Consider the following 23,424-nt stretch of genomic DNA (forward strand, 5'->3'; position numbering starts at 1 on the left):
ATAATATGGAAGTGTCGTATTGGGGTTTGAGGAAGAAACATAAGAGAGTTATGTGTTCAACTTTCCCTCTAATAAGAATAATAATCAACTGTCCATACGCCTATCTTAATCAGTAAAAATTGTAAAATTGTCAGATTGAACGTCGTGATCAGAGATTAGAACTCTGATTCCTTTCTTTAGCAGTGCTGATATATGCTTCGACATCATAATTGGTGTTGGTTTAGAGCTGCCAGCTTGTTTTTGGCGTGGTCCATTGGAGTCTTGTGGGCTTTTGGTGGTTTTGTTTGTCTTTATATGTGTTCCGCATATATACGACGTCTTATATTGTACGATTGTTTTTGATTTATCCGTGGGTTTTGTGTGCCTTACACAAACTTGTCGAGAATAATATTTATTGACTAAAAAAAATCTATGATTCCTTCAATTGTGTTTGCGAGTTTTCAATAAAACTCACAATTGTTATATTTTATAAAAATATGCAATATATATGATTGGGATTAATTTCATACACTACTAACAAAATCACAAAATCACTACCATTCATATGTTGAGTTTAGAAGTAGTTAAAGCTAAAATAAAATATTTTTAATAATTTAATGATTATGGTTGGTTGATGGCATAAAAAAAAATTACGTGAACTTTGTATCTAAATTAAATTCTCATAATTGTCTGTAATATAGATAATATACAATACTCTTCTACCAAAAATATATAAAAAATAATCATATTTTTTTTGGTTACATATATAATAATCTTAAATAATTGAATGTTGGCTTAAATGCTCTTTTGGTCCCTTAACAATTTAATTGGTATCGCTTTGGTTCCTTAACTAAAAAAAAGATTGTTTGAGGATTTTAAGTTTTTTTTAGTTTCGTTTTGATCCCTTCTGTTAGGGTTTTAAAAAAAAGTTAACTCCTGGACACGCGTCACCTTGTCATTGGCTCTGAGTTTTTTTTTTTTTTTTTTTTTACAAAAATTTTATTTTTTATTTTTAAAATATATATTTTTTTAAGAAAAAATCCCAAAGCCAGTGACACGTGTCCCAGAGTTAACACGTGTCACCTTGTCATTGGTTCTGAGATTTTTTTACAAAAAAATTAAATATATATATTAAAAAAAATTAATTTTTTTTTATCAAAAAATAAAAAAAAAATAAAAACACTCAGAGCCAATGACAAGGTGACACGTGTCCACACTTAACGTTTTTTATTAAAACTAACGGAAACCTAACAGAAGGGACCAAAACGAGACTAAAAAAAACTTAAAATCCTCAAACAATCTTTTTTTTAGTTAAGGGATCAAAGCGATACCAATTAAATAGTTAAGGACCAAAAGAGCATTTAAGCCTTGAATGTTTTTTAAGAATATATAATTAAATGTTATTGCATGATAATCGTATGTTTTTTTAGGGATATATAATTGAATATTGTTGCCTGAGATGGAGGGGCCCAACCCTGGGTGCCCCTCTCTCAATCCCTCCCTAGATATGATTATGGGTATGTAAAAGAGGGATTAGGGTTAATCCCTCCGGGCGAAAAATACCTACAGAAACGTCACTCTTTTACATTTAATCGTAACAAGAGGCAAGTGGTGTTTCTGTAGATATTTGTTTTGGTAGTACAATAAAAAAATCATTAAATTGGTGAGCACAATTCAAGATTAACAATGACGTAAAAATTAATGAAGACACAAAATTTTATGTGATTAACGCATACCGCGCCTCTTTATCATTAATGCACACATAAGACTCTTTACAATTTTCAGTAAAAGTATGGATTATTTGAATACTTTCTACTTATAAATATACTCTCATTCTATCTCCCAAATATCATCTCTCATAAAACATACACAAGCAACCCTGTAAGAGAGTTGCTAAAATATATAGTTAGATAGAGAACAATATGAAGAGTATTTGCTTGTTTTTCACAACTTTCTTAGCAATGACATCTTTTGCCTTTACATTTGATCCCAATCCTCTGGAAGACTTTTGTGTGATTATCAACGACATCAAGACTTGGGGTATTTAATAATTTATTTTATGTTTATTAACAGTTGATTGATTTAGGCTCCGTTTGGATTGAGCTTATGAAAATTAGTTTATACAAATAAATAAACTTTTATATATTACTTTATAAGTTTTCACTAACAAAAATTGTATCTTCATAAACTATTTTTTCATAATTGTATCTTCATAAACCACCTTTACAAGTTTATAAATAATACATAGAAACTTATTTATTTACATAAGTTGATTTGCATAAGCTTTAAAATAAGTCAATCCAAACGGACCCTTAGTCCTTCAAATTTGCGAAAGACTCCATCTGATCTTAGATATAACCAAAAGGTCAAATGTATTTTATCCAAATTTAGATCAAATACATTTGAACTTTCGCTTATATATAATACAAAAGAGATTAATTACTTTTTCCCTTAAATTAGATAAATTTCTATCAAATTAGCCACTTTTTCAAATTTTGATGCAATGAAATATTATTTTATTCGTTTTGATGAGTATTTACTATAGAAATACTTTGATGGATGAACTAAATTGATTGACATTCTTTAATTTGAGGGACTAATTTAGTGTTTCATATAGTTGAGGAACTAAATTATCCATCCTAACATTTTCAAGAACTAAAATGTCTTTTTTCTCCTATATATACATTTAAACACATCCATCGTATTATAACAGTATAACTTTTCTTTGATCAATTTAATTTTCAGTGTTGGTGAATGGAAAATGCTACAAAGAACCAAAACTTGTTACACCAGATGATTTCTTTTTCTCAATAAAAGAAGAAAACATATCAAGTCAACTTGGTTCGCAAGTGACACTACCCACAGTTAGTGAGATATTAGGATTAAATACTCTTGGTATCTCTTTTGCTCGTATTGATTTTGCACCAAAGGGTCTAAATCCTCCACATGCTCACCCTAGAGCAGCTGAGATACTTATAGTGTTGGAGGGTACTCTCAATGTCGGTTTTGTTACTTCTAACCCAGAAAACCGTCTCATTACAAAAGTTCTTAACAAAGGAGATGTCTTTGTGTTTCCAATTGGTCTTATTCACTTCCAACATAATATGGGGGATGGAAATGCGGTTGTCATTTCTGGACTTAACAGCCATAATTCAAGAGTTATCACTATTATTAAGGAGGTATTTGGGTCTAATCAAATTTCTTCAGAACTTCTCACCAAGGCTCTTCAAGTGGACAATAACATAGTTGACAATCTTCAGAAACAATTCTGGTTGGACAACAATTAGAATTTATCTCAATTATTGTTGGTTTTTTGTTAAATGAATTTAAAATAAACACATAGTGAGGTGTGCCAAAGATTCATCAAGTTTTGAGAGCTGAAATTTAAAGTTTAAGTCATAAGTTTCTATCACCTATTTTTTCTTATAATTAGAACTAGAAGGAGCAAGTAAAAACAATATTCCAAAATTTTAAAAAGATTAAAACGAAAGAGAATATTTAACGAGAACCACATCCAAAATTCATTTATCTTAAAGGGTTATGTTAACAAAAGAAGGAAACAATTTTGTTAAATTCTATGTAGAAAATGTTACTTTTTGTTATTTCAATAAATCAAATACCACAAGGGCATTTGTTAACATTTCCCTATCTTAAATTATCGAATGAGAGTTTATTTAACCAAATCAAATCATATTTTATTCGAATATAAGAGCAAGGTACATTCCCTTCAAAAATGAAAGAAGCAAGGTACATATCGAGCCTTGCATTTTATTTAATCATAACTATTCCAATGATCAATAAAAGCATAAACATAAACATAAAATACAATTTCTAGTTGTTGTCCACCCAGAATTGTTTTTGAAGATTGTCCACTATATTATTGTCAACTTGAAAAGCTTTGGTGAGAACTTCTGAAGAGATTTTTGGATTAGATCCAAATACAGCATTAGCAATTGTGATTACACCAGGATTTTGGCTGCTAAGTCCAGCAATAGCAACTGCATTTCCATATCCCACATTCAATTGGAAGTGAATGAGACCAATTGGAAACACAAACACATCTCCTTTGTTTAGTACTTTTGTTATGAGACGGTTTTCTGGATTAGAAGTAACAAACCCGACATATAGTGTACCCTCTAACACTATAAGTATCTCAGTGGCTCTAGGGTGAGTATGTGGAGGATTTAGTCCCCTAGATGCGAAGTCAATGCGAGCAAGAGAGATACCTAAAGTGTTTAGTCCTAGTATATCATTAACTGTAACCGGTGTCACTTTTGAACCCAGTGGATTTGATGTGTTTCCTTCTTTTACTGAGAAAAAGAAATCATTTGGTGTAGCAAGCTTTGGATCCTTGCAGACTTTGCCATTCACAAAAACTGCAAAACAAATTCATTAAAGAAATCATATACTACTCTTATATATGTATATATCAATGAAATTTCTAGATGATAGTTTCAATTGACTCAACTAGTTGAACCAGAAAACTAAAAATAGATAAAGAAATCTTTAACCAAATATTGTTAATTTAAAAGAGCATACATACCACCATTCTTGGTGTCATTGATAGCCACACAAAAGTCTTGTAGAGGGCTGGGATCAAAGGCAAAGGCACATGATGCTAAGGCCAAGAAGGCTGTCACAAACAAGTAAGTAGTCTTCATGTTTTTTTTTAGAAATTTTATTCGTGTAATTTGCTTGTATATGTTTATGTAAGGATGATATATTTCACAATGCAAACATAATGTCTATTTATAAGCAAGTGACATTGAACAAGTCCATAGTTAATTTAGTTGCACTAGCGTGTAAAGACCTAGTAAATTTTAATTAATCAAAGCATACATTTTTTATTAGTAGTTGGACATTATTCTTTTCAAGAACAAATTGAATATTCATGGACATTGGTCATGTATATATGTTAGTAAAAGTAAGTAATTTTTTATCAAGTAGTATAGTAGTTAGATTTTACTTTTAAGACGAATAAATGAGATGTCCATATTTCGAACTCTACATCACTACATATTATAATGTATTGTCTCTACCAACTTAATATTTGTTTGAAGTATAAAATTGGTAAGAACCACAAAGTGAAATATATCATGTAGGTTTGAAATTTTCCTTATTCATACGACAGATTTAGTTTCCTACGGCATAACATATATCTGTTTGTTTGAGGTAGAATAAGTAGTCATTTCATAAAATATATCTTTGATTAAGTTCCAAAAAAGTTTACTTATTAAAAATTACTTGAATTAGTCTTGAGCAGTTGAACATAGTTAATATTTTCTTATTCCAGTGGTCGATTTATTATTCCTACTTCTTTTGATTCCTTCTCATGAACGTGAAGAAAATATATACTGATGATATAGTCAATTGTGTGTATGCTTCTATTATGTCTATGTTTGACCTCTATTGAAGTTGAATATGATATAATTTATTTGCAGATTAATTGAGAACTATTTGAAAGTATCATATATATAATAATAAAAAGGAAATATATAAAGTGCAATTTAGATCGAATTGATATCCTTATCAAAGGTTAAACAGAAAATTATTTAATTATCAAATAGTATCATCCTATCTTATTTAACCAACGGGCATGATTATAAGAAGCTAATTTCCTTTTTTGTTGGGATTATGTGTACTTAAGTATGATTCTAGCTGATTATATATATTCTTTGTTTCGTTATATCAGTGAATTATTTATGTTCTTAATTCTTTTTTTCGACATGAAACTCCTAAATTGATTATTTCATTTAGAGAGTGCTTGACAAAAACTCTTTAGACTTAAGCTAAATTTATAGTTACATAATTCTATCATACAAATCAACTAACCTTGACAATATATAATCGACCAAGAGGATACTTTAGTTTGTAAAGTTTCACTACATTTAGCGTGTCTTAGTTTATGAATATCTGAACACAAACGCTCTCCTTCCTCTCTGTTCTCTCGCCGCCGTATCCAGCTCATCTCTCTAAAGCCCAATCACGTTGCCCTCCCTTCTTGTTCCGTCCAGATGTAGATGGTGGTGGTTGGCGATGCGACGATGGTGGTGGGTATGCCATCCGCATCGCAGCTCTCCCCTGTTCTCGACGGTGGTACAGGTTTTAGACGAGGTTTATTTTGGTCCATCGGTAGAGTCGACGATTTGGGTTCACTCGAATCGTGCCGCCGTGACTAGGTTTGAGGTTCTGTCATATACATCTATTCGGTTTGGATGGTTGCTGCAGATTTGGGTTTGTCTCTTTGCAGGTTCGGTTTCTCTGTTCTCTGCAGGTTTTCACAATTCAGTTTTGCATCGACCGCGTCAAAGGATGAACTACTTTGGGTTGTTGCCGTTTTTTAAAAATCTGATTCGGTCTCGTGATCGATTTTGGATTGTGGGGCTAGAAATGGCCGTGAATTTGTGTGGTTTGTCACAGTAAATTGTGGATGTGTGATATTCGTCACTGTGTTGGCGGTCGAGTTCATATGTCATCCTCAATGTGCCTCGGCTGTGTTTGTATGTTCACTTGATGTGGGCCAGAAATGGCTAATTAATCAGTTGGTGCGCGTGAATTCGTTAATTACCGTGTTGGCGGTCAAATCCACCCCTATTTTCAAGCATTTGTTTGTGGTACTGTATGGACTCGAAGAGTCGTCAATGCTTGTTGTCTTTGTTGCAGGGAGTTGATAGTACGTGATCCGATTTCGTGTTGACGATCGGTTCATTCGCCAAACTTTAGACCCGAGCTCAATTGTTAGAAATCTTTAGGGTTGGATCCACTTTGTGGATTTTTTATTTTTTATTTTTTGGTTTTGCCCGTTAGGGTTGTTGACTGGGTCATGTTTTATTTCCCCCCAACTTTTCCTGTAATTTTTTTCTTTTTTTAATAATATATATGAACAATTGACAACAGATTAGAGCAGGGTCCCAACTTAGTTGGACACTATTCTTTTTTATGTCATTTTGCTCTTGGCCTATCAAAAAAAAAAGGTTTATGAATATCAAATACTACAATCCCTAACTTAAAGCGATAGAACAACCAAATGATGAGAAATACCACAGATATCTGTAAATACTATAATTAAAATATGAGAAATGCTAACAAATGTCCTTGCCTAAATAGCACTTGTGAAGTGTTTTTCATCACTAACAAATGTACATTAAAAATTTGAAAAATTCCATTTAAGTGCCCTTGCTCTAAAAATTTCCAACAAATTTTGACCCATTAAATATTTTTCATCACAATTTTTGTTTACTGCTTTTAAGTAAACTATCGTTTGAAATTTTGAATTATTTTTTTAGTTATTTTTAATACATTATAGAAATCTCTCTTAATTTTTTTTTAACGAAGGAAGAATTAATGAATTTTTAAGTTTTTAGCACTTAAAATTTCATATTTAATTTTAATAAAAAAAATTAAATTTTTGTAGGAGAGATTATTATAATATTTTAAACATCGCTGTAAAATTCTTTCAAAAATGTGATGGGTACATAAAGGTTCACTTAGAAGTATGGACAAAAAATCATGCTGAAAAACATTTAAGGGTCAAAACTTGTTGAAAATATTTAGATGGACTAAAATTGAAATTTGTGATATTTACATGGACAAAAAAACTGATTTAACCCTATTTTTTTTTTAGGAATCATTATTGTCAAAACTAATTTATTGTACATAAATGTAAAAGAGTGGTGTTTCCCTAGAATTTTTTGTTATGGTACAATGAAATAAAATCTTTGAATTGATTCACAAAATTCAAGATTGACAATCATGAAAAAAGTAAAGTATACACAAAGTTTTATGTCATTAACGCTCACACGAACTACGATGACATTAATACACATAAGACTTAGCGACATTAAAATGTAATTTCTTATTAAAAGTAAGGGCTATTTCAATGTTTTCTACTTATAAATATATTGTTTATGTGTCTACAAAACTTCATCTCTTCTAAAACATACACAAACAAATATACCCTAAAAGAGAGTTGTGAAAAGTTATAGTTAGATAGAAAAACAATATGAAGAGTACTTACTTGTTTTTCACAACTTTCTTAGCAATGACATCTTTTGCCTTTGCATTAGATCTCAGTCCTCTGCAAGATTTTTGTGTGGCTACCAACGACATCAAGACGGGCGGTATGTATATATATAACAACTTATTTAATTTTTTATTAACGGTTAATCAATTTAGTCCTTTAAATTTGCAAAATACTTCCTCAGATCTTGCATAACCAAAAAGTTAAATGTATTTGGTTCAAATTTGAATCAGATATGGTTGACTTTTTGTTTAAATTTAAGATACGAGTGATTAACAATTTTGTCCCTTAAATTATAAAAGAACAATCATTTTTCTTTCGAATTTTGCATCACAATTTTGAAGGTTCTTTACTTGTTTTGTTAGAATGAAAGACTATTTGAATCAACAATGCATTTTTTTTATGGATGTTTACTAAAGAAACATTTTTCCAGAGATATAAAATTGATTGATATTCTTTAATTTTTTGAGGAACTACATTATTGACCCTTAGAGTTTCAAGAACTAACTATCTTATTCACTCCTATATATCCATTTAAACACATGTAACACATCCATTGTAATATAATAGTAAATAACTTTTCTCTAATGATTTTAATTTTCAGTGTTGGTGAACGGACAATACTGCAAAGATCCAAAACTTGTTACAGCAGATGATTTCTTTTTCTCAGTAAAAGAAGGAGTTGTATCGAGTCCAGTTGGTACTCAAGTGACATTAGTCACAGTTAATGAGATATTAGGATTAAACACTCTTGGTGTCTCTCTTGCTCGTATTGACTTTGCACCTAAGGGTATAAATCCTCCACACACTCACCCTAGAGCCACTGAGATACTTATGGTGTTAGATGGTACTCTCAATGTTGGCTTTTATACTTCTAATCAAGAAAGTAGTACTCCCATTACAAAAGATCTCAACAAAGGAGATGTTTTTGTGTTTCCAATTGGTCTCATTCACTTCGAGCATAATACAGGAGATGGAAATGCGGTTGCAATTTCTGGATTTAGCAGTCAAAATCCAGGAATCATCCGTATTATTAAGGATACATTTGAGTTTAATCCAAAAAATTATTCAGAACTTCTCACCAAGGCTTTTCAAATGGACAATAACATTCATACATAGTTAAAAGTCTTCAGAATATGTAGTACCAGATTATTTATAATAAATCAAATTTAAGACATTATGATCTTATATTCATATTTGAATTATTTGATTTTTTTTAAAAAATCTTTTTCTACAGTAAACTATTATTTAACGGTAGCCTATGCAACTTAGGTTTTTTTATTAGTGCAAACGAGTCTAGTTCATATCATTAATATAAAAATTAATCGATTAGTACACGAGTAACATAAAATAATTGGGGACTAGATTCTAAATATAAGCTTTCTTTAAGTGATCAGCTACTATGTTCGCTTGCATCGTAGTGAAAATTACCTTAATATTAAGACCGATCGATAAGATATCTTACAATGAGATTTTTTTTTTTTTTTTTAAGAAGCTAAATTAATCTACCCAAATTAGTATCGGGGAACATTGAATCCAAGACCTCAAGGAGAAGCACACTTTAAGTTTAAGTCAATACCACCAGACTAATCCAAGTGGGTTTATGGTGGAAAATAGTTAAACCAAATTCTAAATGATATGAACAAAGATCCCACACCTAAATAAACTTCTTCCCGGAACGTCAAATCAATACAAATATGAGTTTAATTAATACACTCTTCGTTCTAAAATAAGAGAGTTTTTTTGTTCATTTGACACGAATCAAGAAAATGCATAAGTGAAACAGAGAGAGAAAAACGGATCTGAGTGTTCTTATCAAGTATTAATGCATTCATCTTTATCATAAATGTAAAGTGGATGATATTGCATTGGAAATGATAGAATGAGTATTAAGAGTGTATAATTGAAAAAAAAATATCATTAATATTGCATTGAAAAATGAAATGAGCCAATTATTTTAGAATAATATATGTTTTTACAAATGAGTCTCTTATTATGGAACAAAGATAATCCCTTAAAAAAGAAAAATGGAACAAAGGTAAGGTATTATGTTATATGAGTATACAATTAACTCAGTGGTTGATAGGCTTCCTAAAAATCCTAGTTGGTTTTAGCCAGATTAAATGTATCTTACGATCGAATTTTAGATCATAAGAGCCTTTTTCGGATGGAAATCGGAGGGTTAACATCAAAAACTTTTTGACTCTTACTTTTATTATTTTAATAATAGTAACACTAAAGATTAAACATATCCAAAACATAGAACAAAAACTAAACGAACACTACACTCACTTTCACTTTTCAATTTTCATCAGGTGAATTCTTTTGATCAAGGTGAGTATTTCCTCTAGCATATTTATGAGGAATAATTCAAAATTGATTGTGATTGGTTTGGTTGAATAATGTTGACTTTGTAGATGTTGTATATGAAATTTTGCGTGTTTTGATACTTTGGAGTATTTGTTCATGTTGTTAGTTATCTTTTGCATATGTGGTGTTCGTGAAAATGCCTCCAAGAAATATAGTACCAAATATGAAAAGTATATATACCGTTAAAAGCCCTTTTTAGATAAACACCTTATTTGCAGTTTTTAACAGAAACACTTATCATGATAAGTGCTTATGTTATAAGTTATTATTTATCAAAAAAGATAAATAAAGTTAAATAGTTTGTGTATAAGTTTTACGCTACTTTCATAAGCTATCGTGGAGAACTTAGGGTCTGTTTGGTAGGATACATATTTGAGCTTATAGCTTATTGTTTATAAGCTTATACGACTAAAAAAGACTTTGTCTGATAACCGTCATTTTCTCACGAGCTTATAGCTTATAACACTTTTTGATAAGCTAATTTGAGTAGCTTATAGCGTATCACTTTTTACCTCAATTTTACTCTTGCAATTTTAATTGAAAGAAATAAATATTAATTAAATATACCTTTTTATATGTTATTTTATATTTATAAGCTACTTCAACCACTAATTTTATCAAACACTACAAATTCAATAGCTTATAAGTCATTTGTTTATTGCTTTACCAAATAGAGCCTTAGAGTGTGTTTGGATGAGGTAATTGAGAATTTTTTAAGAATTTAGAATTCTAGGTAATTCAAATGATTAAATGAAAATGCTTTCATTTCTCAATATTTTTATAAGTCAATCCTGGAATACCCTCATATATTTGCATTGATCAAAGATTTTGTATCTGTTGCAAGCAGCACAACAACAAGAAGTGACTTTGACTTTCTGTGATAACTATGCTTGTGAACTCTCTCTCACTTCCTTCCAATCTCTTCACAAGGTTCAATTTTTGGTTATCCATTTTCTTTCTCATTCTATACTTCATTTCAATTTCTTTTCTATAATTTTAATATTTTCATTGTTGTTTTTATTTTTTCTTTTCTGATTTTGCTGTTATTTTTCTATATTAGTTTCTCTGCAAGTGATATCAGAACAAATCAAAGATGGCCACCCTTGAAATCATCAAATTCTCTCAGTTTTTCTTCAAAGTCAAGATTTTTATGTAAAAGCACTCAAAATTCTTCAGGGGTTGGTCCTGATGATGCAGTGATAATTGTGGATCACGGGTCACGTCGAAAAGAGTCCAATCTCATGCTTAGTAAGAATAGTTTGTCGAAATTAGTTATATGCAATTGGGAATGTTTTAATTTTGATTTTTGAAAAGTTGTCTTGTTTTGAATTTTAGATGAATTTGTGGAGATGTATAGACGTAAAACTGGATACCAGATTGTGGAGCCTGCTCATATGGTAATTTTCTTCAATTTGTTCGGTTTTTCTTCGTGTTAGATATACCTCTTTGAATCGGCTTATTTGAGATTATCAACTAACATAAACACTCGTGAGAACATTCGAGAGAGCTTATGAAAACAACTTATGACATGTCCGTAGACTATTTTCAGCTTATTTCCATAAGCTCTTTCGAATAGGTTACAAAAACAACATATAGTTTATATAAAAACAGTTTGACTTTTTTTTAGCTATAGAAATAGCTAATACATAAGCACTTAAATACTTATGCTATTTTGTCAAAAAAAATAAAAATACTTATGCTATAGGTGCTTAATTAAGCTGTTTATCCAATCAATGCAAGAATATGATAATTTTCTTCATTTTGTTAAGTATAGAGAGACAAAATGAAGTTAAAATATGGAATTTGAATGATGATAGATAGATGCTTGAGTCTTGAGTACTGTCTATAAAACATATATGATTGCAATTTAGACTGTAACATCAATGTTCTATATCTCCACAATGCAACCACAGTTAAGTTTGCATCAATCAGATTCGTGAATAGGATTTGGTCCATGACATTATGGTTTTATGTCTTCACCGCGACAAATGTTGAGGCCGCATCAACTGCAATTGACTGCGATTTTCCACAATATCAAAGATTGCAATACACTGTTATCATGATTTAAAACTGTATCTATATAGCGTTTAGGAAATTAGGAAGGTAGAACCTTTTATGATTAATTTTGCTAGCAAGTGACCCAGTCTGGCATTATCGTTGGGTTGTTTGGTGTGAACAAGAAAACATATTTGCCTTAATGAAGAAATAGAGTCAAGTTTCTTAGTCGCACCCTTTCTTTCATTTTTTGATCTTCAAGCTAGATTTGGCTTTTAGAAACAACAGTAACAGTAACAGAGTTCCTTTGGTGCATTTAGCCTTATCTTTACTTTTGTATTTTATTACAGTTGTAGAGCCACAGAACACATTCTTTATTTTTTTTACTCTTCATAATATTTGTAAATTTTCAGGAACTAGCAGAACCATCAATTGGAGATGCTTTTCAATCTTGCGTTCAGCAAGGTGCACACCGTATTATTATCAGTCCCTTTTTCCTCGGTCCCGGAAGACATTGGAGTCAGGTAGATTTGCATATAACTTTGCTCTACCTATTCACAAAGTCACACATATGGTTGATCATGTGATTTATTGACAGTGTAAAACGTTTTACACTGAAAAATGTATCAAAATCAAACTCATTGAAAATATCTTAAAAGCTCAAACTTAATCCTAATAAGGTCATATCATGTGCAGGATATACCTTCCTTGAGTGCAGAAGCAGCAAAGCAACACCCTGGTGTGTCATACATTGTTACTGCACCCCTTGGACTCCATGAACTACTTGTGGTATGAATTTTCTCAATTTATTTCATTTCTATATTAATAACTTACCTATCCTGAGTTGAATTTGTTGAAGCACTTGTTGGAAGTTGTCCTGTTTCCAAATTTCAAGCTTGAGTGCGTTTTTAGCACTTTGATTGTCCATTCTCACTCCTAAAAAGTCGCGTGTCAAAAAGGTTTTTATTTCAAATTAGTACTTTTTTGAACCAATTGTAGTGTATTAAAGGTCTAGCAGATTCTTTCTTTAGCAGTCTTGATTTTGTCACGACGAGACATGAAATTAATCCCTTTGGTTTAGGTTACTCCTTTTAAAATGAATTTTAGCGCTCTCTTTAGGAGTCAGGTTTGTTTGCTTTTGGAATCAAGATTGGTAATCTTTCTCAAGGGATAATCAACGAGTATGAGCCTTATCGTAGAGTTCTAATTGTCAAGGACACGACTGAATAAATTAATGGAATGGGGATAACCTAGTGAAGGTTCACATAGTTTCTTCATTGGAAACATTTCATATGCTTCTTGTTCTCTACTGTCCGTTCTAATTTTTGGGCTAGTCTTAGAATTTGGGTTGGGCTTAACCTAACTCACCCCTACTAAACCGGCTTTGTAAGGTGAGAGATGTCTCCTACTTATAAATCCATTTTCAGGACATATTTCATCCAATCTGAAACTCTTAACAGTTTGCATTGGCTGGTGTGGAATATGTCAATGTTCACTTTTACACCTCAAATTTGACAATGATTCTTACAATGGGGTTTGAAATGAACTGTATCTGCTAGTGGAAAGGATACAAGTCCATGGTAGTGTTTTATGCAAAGGCAAATCGAAATAAAATGAATCAGAAATTTTCTTCCACCCATTTAGGAAAATCAAAATTCTGTTTGTTTCATTTTTTAAAAATATATCAAACATAAAATATGACATTGTATGCGGTTGTGTCCCTTTTTAACACGTTGATCAAACACAATCTAAAATACCAAATAACGGATCTATTTTGCATCATGTCTGCCTATTTGAACTTGAAACAACCTTGTTGTGTTGCAGGATGTTGTGAATGATAGGATCAATTATTGCTTAAAGCATGTAGCTGGAGATGCAGATGAGTGTTCAGTTTGTGCTGGGACTGGGAAGTGCATACTTCATCAATAATTTATGAAACTGCATAGTTTTGAATGCCCTTCTAGGAGGTTGATGAGGATAACATGAAGCTAAAAACCAAAGGAATGTGTAAATTTATCGAGCTGCAGCTGTTCTGAGGCCATGACTTTAAGAAGCAGATCGGTTCTTGTAGATAAACTTTTCTCGGATTGAACTACCAGTTTCATCCCTTAACTTGCGCACCCTATTTCATACACTGTGTAAACGAAAATAATAAGTAGTTTCTAACGCTTTGTCACACTAGTTCGGTAGTCCTTGGTTATATATAACTAACCGGGCACATTTAATAAAAGATTATGGACTAATAAGATCGACAAACGTTAAGAGATTACTAATTATTTTTATTTATTTGAGGGGTGAAGTAGGAGAGAAAGTGTTGGTTCTTGAACAAAATTTGTGGCTTAGTCATTTCTCCTGTCTTTGGAGTTTTTGCAAGAAGGAATAATTTTGTGTATAAAATGTTGGCTATGCACATGAAATTGATTGTTAAGTGAGTGCTCAAAATGTTCTGTTTTGACTGCTTAAACATATGTAAATTTATTAAGAGTTCTTTTACTTGTAAGGTAATTGTTGAATACTTATCTCATGTAATCTTCTATAAACTAAATGTTAATTTAAACTGCAACATAGATGCTTCTGCTAATAAAAATTATCATTTGGAAGTTAACCTTTATGTGCTTCAAATTATCAAAGATTAATTTCTGCAAAGAATATAAGATTATAAAATTCTGAAACCGTTCATCGATCTCAACGACAACATCCTATACTGTTAAATTTTTTTTCTCCATTTTATCCTTTTTATATATATATTTTTCCAGATCATTTTTTTTAATGCATTGCTATGTATACTTTATGGAATATGCATTTTTGTTTCATTATTTACCTTTTTTATTAGGTTCTGGTTGTTAATTCCAGAGCACTGTATGCTTTTGATTCTTGTTTCATTACATACTGTATGCTTTTGATTCTTGTTTATTTCCAATTACTCAGTATGTAGCTGGTCCTTATCCAAATAAATGCACAACTAGCTGGCATTTATGCAGGAAGTAGTATTTAAGTAGCCATTTTCTTTGAGATTTTACAATTAAAATTACATTTTCACAAAATTTTGTCAATTGTTAAGAAACAAGAATTGTGGAAAAGATGAACAATTTGTTGTATGACACAAAATATGTTAATTTTCAGTTAGTTTTGCTGTTATTTTTATGTATTAGTTTTTCTGCATGTGAAATAGGAACAAACCAAAGATCAAATTCTCAGTTTTTCTTCAAAGTCTCTATTAAGCACTCAAAGTCAAAACTCTTGGGTTGGTCCTGATGATGCAGTGATAATTGTGGATTATGGTTCAAATCGGAATGAAGCCAATCTTATGCTTAGTAAGAAGAGATTGATGAGATTATTTATATGAAAAAACGGGCCAAGGCAATTCGCTAAGTGAATCACCCAAAATTCAAGTTCTTGCAATATTTAATGTTGTAGTAAATTGATTCACTCAACTTGCTTAAATCAGTTAACAAAAAGAAAACCTATTATACTTTGGTGAATTCATACTTTATTAGTTAAAGAAATCATAAAGATACAATTAATACAGTATATCACTAATTTTAAGTAAAAAAAAAATTAAATATTAAACAATTCACACATAATTAATTTTCTCTCATTTTCATGAATTAAATATGAACGTTAGAGTCATATATTTTTAATCACAAACAACAAACTAACCACATGCATGAACCACCAAAATATAATACAAAGAGTATACATCCCCGTCATTCTTCATGTATTAAATATGACTCTTAAGTCATGTATGTCATATAAAAATGGATAATATATACGTTAAAAATATAAAGTAATTTTTTTTTAGGGAAAAAATATAAAGTAATTGTAAGTTTAAAATTCTATTACATTTATGTGTTACATATCTGTTATCTATCAATTTATATATATATAAAAAAAGAGGAGAAAATTTTGCAACGTTCTATTATCTTACGGTTAAATTTTAAATTATATTAGCTACCACTTTGAAATTAAACAAGGAACATCAACTATGTTAATTATTGGCTTAAATATCACTTTGATCCCTTAACTTATTTTAAAAGTTCATATTAGTCCATTAACTCTAAACCTTTCAATTTGGTCTCTTAACTTATTTTAAATATTACGTAAAAAATATATTTTAAAGGTTTAGTTTGGTCCCCTTTACTATAAAATTGGTCAATTTGATCCCTTAACTTATGTAAGTTAATACAATTTGGTCCCTCAATAGATGGATACGATAATTTTTATAAATTAAAAGACTAAGTTGCATTAACTTACATAAGTTAAGACTCAAAATTGAAATTTCAAAATAAGCTAAGGAATCATATTGAACAGTTTTAAAGTTAAAGATTAAACTGAATTTTTAAAATAAGCTGAGGGAGCAAAATGGTATTTAAAGTTTAATTATTTATTTGGTCTCTTACTTATCTTCATCAACTCTTTTGTAGTTTCTTTTTTTCTTCTCTTTATGACTTTTTATATCATTCAGTAAATAAAAAAAAAAAATATGAAGCCAAATGATATCCGACTACACACATAACGTTAGCAAATTGCTTTGGCTGCAAATGATGTCTACTTAGTGTAGTTCCAGACTTTGTACATTTTAAAGCTTAATACGTCTTGAAATCAAGCATCCAAAAAAGCTTAACACGTGTTGAAATCAAGCATCCAAAAGAAGATTCCTCTTATGTTGAGTATCATTATAAGCGGAACATATACAAGGTCTAGATTTATTCGATTGAAAAATTCATTCTTTCAATATTGTACATCCGTCAAGTTTCATAGGGTGGCAAGAAAGTATCAAGAAGTAAGAGTGATGATAAAGGGAATCGTGGCTTGATGCAATTTTTGAATGCATTACGTGCAGTTGGATTGGCAGCTATGGTCCACCCAATAATCCCAATCTAAGAAGAAGCGATCAATTGCCCTAGATGAAGTGTACTTAATTCTTGTTAATTAGTTTTTGTGTTAACTATTTAACATGTATAGCCGCCTTTTTTCCATGTTACTTAATTTCGATTGCCCATTAATACAGTTCGTTTTTTCTTACTCCTTTGTAATGAATCTAAGTTATGCCAAGTTCTCTTTAGAAATCAAGATTGGTAACATTTCTCAAGGGATAGGCCACAAGCATGAGCCTTATCGTAGAGTTCGATTGTGTCAAGGACATGACTGAATTTACTAACAGAATGGGGATAAACTAGCAAAGGGTCACATAGTTTCTTCATTGGAAGCATTTCATATGCTGCTTGCACTCTACCATTCACTTTTTGGGGATAATCTTAGAATTTAGCTGGACTTAATTTACCTCTATAACCGGCTTGTAAGGTGAGAGATGACATATTCCATCCAATGTAAAACTCTTATCAGTTGGCACCGGTGGAATATGTCAATGTTCACTTTTGCACCTCAAGTTTGACAATGATTCTACGATGGGATTAAAAATGAACTGTATGTGAATGTGGAAAGGATACAAATCTATGACTGTTTGATGCAAAGGCAAAACGTAATGAAATGAATCAGAATTTTTTTACTTCCACCCCTTTTAGTAAAATCAAGATTCTGTCCAGTTTCATTTTATTTTTTATTTTTTTTATTTCCTACTTCGTTTCCATGTAAATGGAAATATAAGTAGTTTCTAACGTTTTGTCACACCGGTCCTGTTAGTCCTTGGTTGTATATTTATTTGACTAATGAGACGGACGGAAACGTTGGAGAGAAAGTAGGAGAGATTGTAAGATCATAACGAAATTAGCGGTTTACTAATTTCTCTGATTTTTGAAATTTTTGCAAGAAGATTAATATATCCAATGTTGGATCGCTGCTTACTCTAAGTAGTTAAATCTTGCGTTGTGGTTTTTGTTTGATGGTTAAATTTTTGTTGCCTCATTCGGCATTTGATTGGTTATGCCCGCGTAGGGTTTCTTGCTTCTTTTTGAGCGAGTGTTGTGGAGACACCGGAAGAAGTTAAAGGGCGTCCAAAGTGGGTCGAAGACTTCTAAGAGCTATGCTACCAATTGGTTCATATTGTTTTCATTAGAGACTGTAATTCATTTTTACTTCGATTGTACTACTCATTTTAAACATGGGATGAGTAGCTCAATTGATTTAAACCAAGGGTTAAGAAGTTACTCTCTTATGTAAAAACAAAATATACTCTGCATGAAGCTGATATTTGTGGTCCATGTCCAACTGCACAAAAAATAGTTGGCATTTAAATACCAATTTTCTTTGAGATTTTACAATTTATTAAAATTACATCTTCACAAAATTTTGTCAATTGGTAAGAAACAAGAATTGAGGAAAAGATGAAGAATTTGTTGTGTCACACAAAATATGTTAATTTTCAGTTAGTTTTGCTGTTATCTTTATGTACTAGATTTTCTGCATGTGAAATAAGAACAAATCAAAGATCAAATTCTCTCAGTTTTTCTTCAAAGTCACTATTAAGCACTCAAAACTCTTCTGGGGTTGGTCCTGGTGATGCAGTGATAATTGTGGATCATGGTTCAAATCGGAAAGAAGCCAACCTCATGCTTAGTAAGAATTGTTTGTTGAAATTAGTTATATGAAATTGAGAATGATTTAATTTTGATGTTTAAAATGTTGTCTTGTTTTGAATTTCAGGTAAATTTGTGGAGATGTTTAGAAACAAAACTGGATACAAGATTGTGGAGCCTGCTCATATGGTAATTTTTCTTCAATCCTTTGTTTTTTTTCAATGTTAGGCCTCTGATGATAGAAAGATGTTTGAGTTTTGGTAATACCTATAATTCATAAAACATCTGCAACTGCGATTTGGACTGTAACGTCAAGGTTTTTATGTCTCGACAACGCGGCCGCGATTGAGTCTGTATCAGTCAAGGTCCTTATGTCTTCTGCAATCCGACCATAATTGAGGTCGATGAGCCATATTTAACTGTACTTTTCCACAATATATCAAGGATTGTAGTATAACCTTTGTCGTGATTTAAAACCTTATCTATATAACTTTTAGGAAATTGGTTTATTTGAGCTTATCTACTACCATAAGCACTTATAGAACTCTTTGATAGAGCTGATGGAAATAACTTATGACATGTCCACAAGTTGTTTTCAGCATATTTCTATAAGTTTTCTAGGATAGCTTATATTAAAACAATTTGACTTTATGTTAACTTTTATATGATGGACATAATTTATATATAAGCACTTATATAATAAACTTTATGTTATAAAAGCTTAATTAAGTTGTTTATCGAAACAGAAGTCTGAGTCTGGCATTATCTTATGATTATCAGCATTATCCTTGGGCTTCATAATATTTATAAATATTTTCAGGAACTAGCAAAACCATCAATTGCAGATGCTTTTCAATCTTGTGTTCAGCAAGGTGCACACCGCATTATTATCAGTCCCTTTTTCCTCGCAACCGGGAAGCATTTTAATGAGGTAGATGTCCATATAACTGCAGTTTAGATTTTTTACATTGTCAAATAATCATAACCGTTAGATCATTAAAAACGTCCGACTTTAATCGTAACTACTTCTAAAGTCACACGTATGGTTGGTTGTGATTTGTTACGGTGTATCAAAATCAATCTCGTTGAAAATGTCTCAAATGCTCAAACTTAATCCTAATTCGGCAAGATTATGTGCAGGATATTCCTGCCTTGAGTGCAGAGGCAGCAAAGCAACACCCTGGTGTGTCATACCTTATTACTGCACCCCTTGGACTCCATGTGCTACTTGTGGTATGAAGTCTTTTATTAATTTATTTCATTTTTACATTAACTCACCTATTCAGAGACGAATTAGTGCTTGTTTGGTAACACAGTGAGTTTGTCGAAATCACAGTGAGCCACCATAACATAATTATGAACTCCTACGCTGTTGTGTCCCTTTTTAACATGTCGACCAAACACGCTCTAAAGTACCGAATAACCGATGTATTTTACATTGTTTCTTTCATTTTGAACTTGAAACAATCTTGTTGTGTTGCAGGATATTGTGAATGATAGGATTAATGGTTGCTTAAAGCATGGAGCTGGTGATGCAGAAGAGTGTTCAGTTTGTGATGGGATTGGAAAATGCATTCTCAAGCAAGAAGCTGGAAGCCAAAGGAATGTTTAAATTCAGCTGCAAAAGTTCTGAATCCATAACTTCAAGAAGCAGATTGCTTTTCAAGTAGACAAAAATAATAAGTTGATCGTTTTTTTAAGTAAACGAAAATAATAAGTAGTCTGACGTTTTGGTTCGAACTCCGATCACGGCCTTCGACCTAACAGTTTCAGCTAAATTAAATCGCACGACGAATCTGTATATTTAGTGATTTTGATATGTATCCATTAATAAAGTGGATTAATTTTGACTAAATTTCGGCTAACGAATCATTATATTTAGATATGTATTTTTCGTGTGTCCTAACAACCGAGTTAAGCTCACGAAAACTAATAAAGTGGGTTAATTTATGCACGAGGTCCAGAGTTCAATCTTTGTTATAAATTAATTTACAAATAATATTTGTCTATATATATATTATTTTATTTTATTTTTTACAATTTTGATCTTTATTCATACACAGAGCCATTGAGTTGAGACATGTAAAATCACATAGAAAAGATCCAAAATTAATTACAGCAATGAAGGTAGAATCTCACTGGGGTCCAAAGCAAAACAAAAATCAAAGCAAGAGGAATTAGGTGAATTTTTTACATCAAAAGAAATGAGAAGAAAAATTTGAGAAAGAAAGAATTTTAATTATTCAAGATCTACATAAATTTCAATGAAGAATATGTTTAGGAGCCCCAAGGATAACATTCATTGGACGTCGCATTTAGTTCTTTATTTATTTTCCAATGACCTTCTGTTTTGCAACTTGGATAATCGCGTCCTCCAACGTAAATGTCAAAGTAATGAAATTCATTAGTCCATGAAAATTTACAAAAGTATTGTGTTCATAGTTTTAAAAATCTGGTCATCGATTCGGCAAAGTCATTGGATCACTGAGTCATTGGTCGAACCATTGAGTAACTGGTTGAACTGCATGACTGAATCGGATTAAACCGAATGACTCGATCATATAACTTGGTCTCAATAAAAACACATATAATTAAACCAGATTGAAGAAGTAGATGTATTGTCATATTTATTAATGAATATGATAACTTATATTTTTTATATTATTCAATTGACATGACTACACACAATTAGATACGTGTATAAAATATTTATACACCGTTACAATACGCTAATTAAATTGAAATAAAAATAGCCGAGGCCACCACTATATTAAAAAAAACCAACATTCATTTCAATACAAATAAAAAAGTCTTTTTTAGAGGAAATAAAAAGGGCCTTGTATCCAGAAGTTCTAGCTCAACTGGCAAAATGCCGAAATTGTTAGGCCGGATGCCATGATCGGGGTTCGAACCCCGGTACCTCCACTTGTGTGTGAGTTTATAATGGCTTTGCCATTTCGTCTATCTACCAAAAAAAAAAAAAAAAAAGGGCCTTGTTAAAAAAAAATAAAATAAAAAAATTAATGAGTGAATATAAAAGGCAAAGCAAGTGAGAAAATTTAAAACCCATTTCACCTCTCTCTTCCTCCCATCTCATATGCTTATCTCTCTAATATTTTGGATTAAGTATTAAATTTATTATGTTATCCAACAAATTCACACACACAATGCTACTTTGTCTTTTCCCTTATTCGGATCTACTTGAGACCATCTTCTCTTTTCTCAATTTTTTTTAACAAAAAAATAAAAGTGATGCTTTGACCCGGTTTGGTTCACCAAACCGGCCTAGTCACCGGTTTAAATGCATGTCTGATCCATCATGCAGCTCGAACCGGTCATGCCACCGGTTTACGGTCGGACCGGTTCACAATGACATAAATGAACACATGTGCAATTAGACATAGGTCTATGAGAGTTCAACTCCTCTCACAAGGATTTCATCTTTGTGAAATAATTAAAACCAGATTTTGAACCTTGCTAGAGGTTGTTAATTGCATAATGTTATGTAAAGTTGATATATGAATCCTATCAGCTTTAAAAAACTGTTCTTTAAGGTCCTCTCATACATCAATGGCATTTTCATGAAAAACCATGGTTTGTACTATGGATTCAGAAATGAAATTGATAAACCAAGAGCAAATAAGGTGATTACACCTCGATTCAAATCAAACTGATCGGGAATTGGAGTGGATTCACCGACAAATGCAAGCTTGTTCTTATCAACAATGGAATACTAAGATCAAACTAACTAACTCGATAACTTATTATACAAGTTATCTCCGTAAACTAAGCTAAGTAGTTGCATTCTCCTCTGGTGCGGTCAAGTACTCGTTTTAAGAGTAGAACGAATATTCATTTTACCCGTTAAAGAAATGCAAAATTCAATTTAATTTTTAAGAAAAAATGAAACCAACTTTTAGAAGGAAAAAAAATATTAATAATTAAAAAGAAAAAAAATAAAGGATTTGACTTTCACAATAATTAAATGATTAAAAAGGGATTGTCAAAAAAATAAATTAAAAGGGACAATATGACATAACATAAAAAAAAGTCAATAAATGATTTCTTCTTTAACCAATAATGTGTGCTAGACTAAATGCTATTACATATACAAAGTGATTATATTTATACACTTGCTTATCACAATTTTTGTGACAACAATTCTTTCTATCTTTACTTATCGGTTAAAAACAATACAAGGAAAAAAAGAAAAAAGAGGATAAGAATTTAAGTATAAAATATAGTTGGTAAAAAATTATCATAAAATAGTTGTACAAATATCATTTCTTCAATATTGTATTCCATCACCATCGCTATTAGTTAAGCGTGATTTGACAATTAATAGTCCTATAATGGATGGATAACCTTATAGAAAAAGGTGAAGACAATGATGTTCATTCAATTTGATCGGATATGTACTTCTCATTCGATTATTAAATATCATGTCATATTTTTATATTAATTTATTTTAAAATAAACATAAATATTAAACAAATTTAATCTGACTAATTAACCAAACTCCAATGTACCTACACATTTACCTTAAGAAAATGTGTGTTTGGATAAGATTATAACTATAATTTC

General features: G+C 31.1%; 5 protein-coding genes across 5 annotated transcripts; 4 read left to right on the forward strand and 1 right to left on the reverse strand.

The window, feature by feature from the left end:
• Positions 1-1,831: 1,831 nt before the first annotated feature.
• On the forward strand, positions 1,832-3,374 carry LOC11424092 (putative germin-like protein 2-1). The gene is made up of 2 exons (XM_039826801.1): positions 1,832-2,019; positions 2,725-3,374. Exons 1-2 carry the CDS (start codon positions 1,902-1,904, stop codon positions 3,264-3,266), a joined length of 660 nt encoding a protein of 219 aa, XP_039682735.1. The 5' UTR covers positions 1,832-1,901; the 3' UTR covers positions 3,267-3,374.
• A 331-nt stretch (positions 3,375-3,705) lies between these two features.
• LOC11433956 (putative germin-like protein 2-1) lies at positions 3,706-4,688 on the reverse strand. The gene is made up of 2 exons (XM_003618119.4): positions 4,523-4,688; positions 3,706-4,355 (listed from the first exon to the last, which is right to left on the reverse strand). The coding sequence occupies exons 1-2, from the start codon at positions 4,638-4,640 to the stop codon at positions 3,811-3,813; spliced, it is 663 nt and encodes a 220-aa protein (XP_003618167.1). The 5' UTR covers positions 4,641-4,688; the 3' UTR covers positions 3,706-3,810.
• A 3,190-nt stretch (positions 4,689-7,878) lies between these two features.
• LOC11429372 (germin-like protein subfamily 1 member 15) lies at positions 7,879-9,173 on the forward strand. The gene is made up of 2 exons (XM_003618121.3): positions 7,879-8,099; positions 8,604-9,173. Exons 1-2 carry the CDS (start codon positions 7,982-7,984, stop codon positions 9,116-9,118), a joined length of 633 nt encoding a protein of 210 aa, XP_003618169.1. The 5' UTR covers positions 7,879-7,981; the 3' UTR covers positions 9,119-9,173.
• A 966-nt stretch (positions 9,174-10,139) lies between these two features.
• Positions 10,140-14,921, forward strand: LOC11421071 (sirohydrochlorin ferrochelatase, chloroplastic). The gene is made up of 7 exons (XM_003618122.4): positions 10,140-10,333; positions 11,217-11,299; positions 11,430-11,617; positions 11,705-11,766; positions 12,778-12,888; positions 13,061-13,153; positions 14,189-14,921. Exons 2-7 carry the CDS (start codon positions 11,256-11,258, stop codon positions 14,291-14,293), a joined length of 603 nt encoding a protein of 200 aa, XP_003618170.1. The 5' UTR covers positions 10,140-10,333; positions 11,217-11,255; the 3' UTR covers positions 14,294-14,921.
• Positions 14,922-18,539: 3,618 nt separating this feature from the next.
• LOC11434421 (sirohydrochlorin ferrochelatase, chloroplastic) lies at positions 18,540-20,723 on the forward strand. The gene is made up of 5 exons (XM_003618125.4): positions 18,540-18,880; positions 18,968-19,029; positions 19,661-19,771; positions 19,981-20,073; positions 20,324-20,723. Exons 1-5 carry the CDS (start codon positions 18,649-18,651, stop codon positions 20,450-20,452), a joined length of 627 nt encoding a protein of 208 aa, XP_003618173.1. The 5' UTR covers positions 18,540-18,648; the 3' UTR covers positions 20,453-20,723.
• The last annotated feature ends 2,701 nt before the right edge of the window (positions 20,724-23,424 follow it).

This window comes from Medicago truncatula, chromosome 6 (genome assembly GCF_003473485.1).
Source record: "Medicago truncatula cultivar Jemalong A17 chromosome 6, MtrunA17r5.0-ANR, whole genome shotgun sequence".
Taxonomy (NCBI): domain Eukaryota; kingdom Viridiplantae; phylum Streptophyta; class Magnoliopsida; order Fabales; family Fabaceae; genus Medicago; species Medicago truncatula.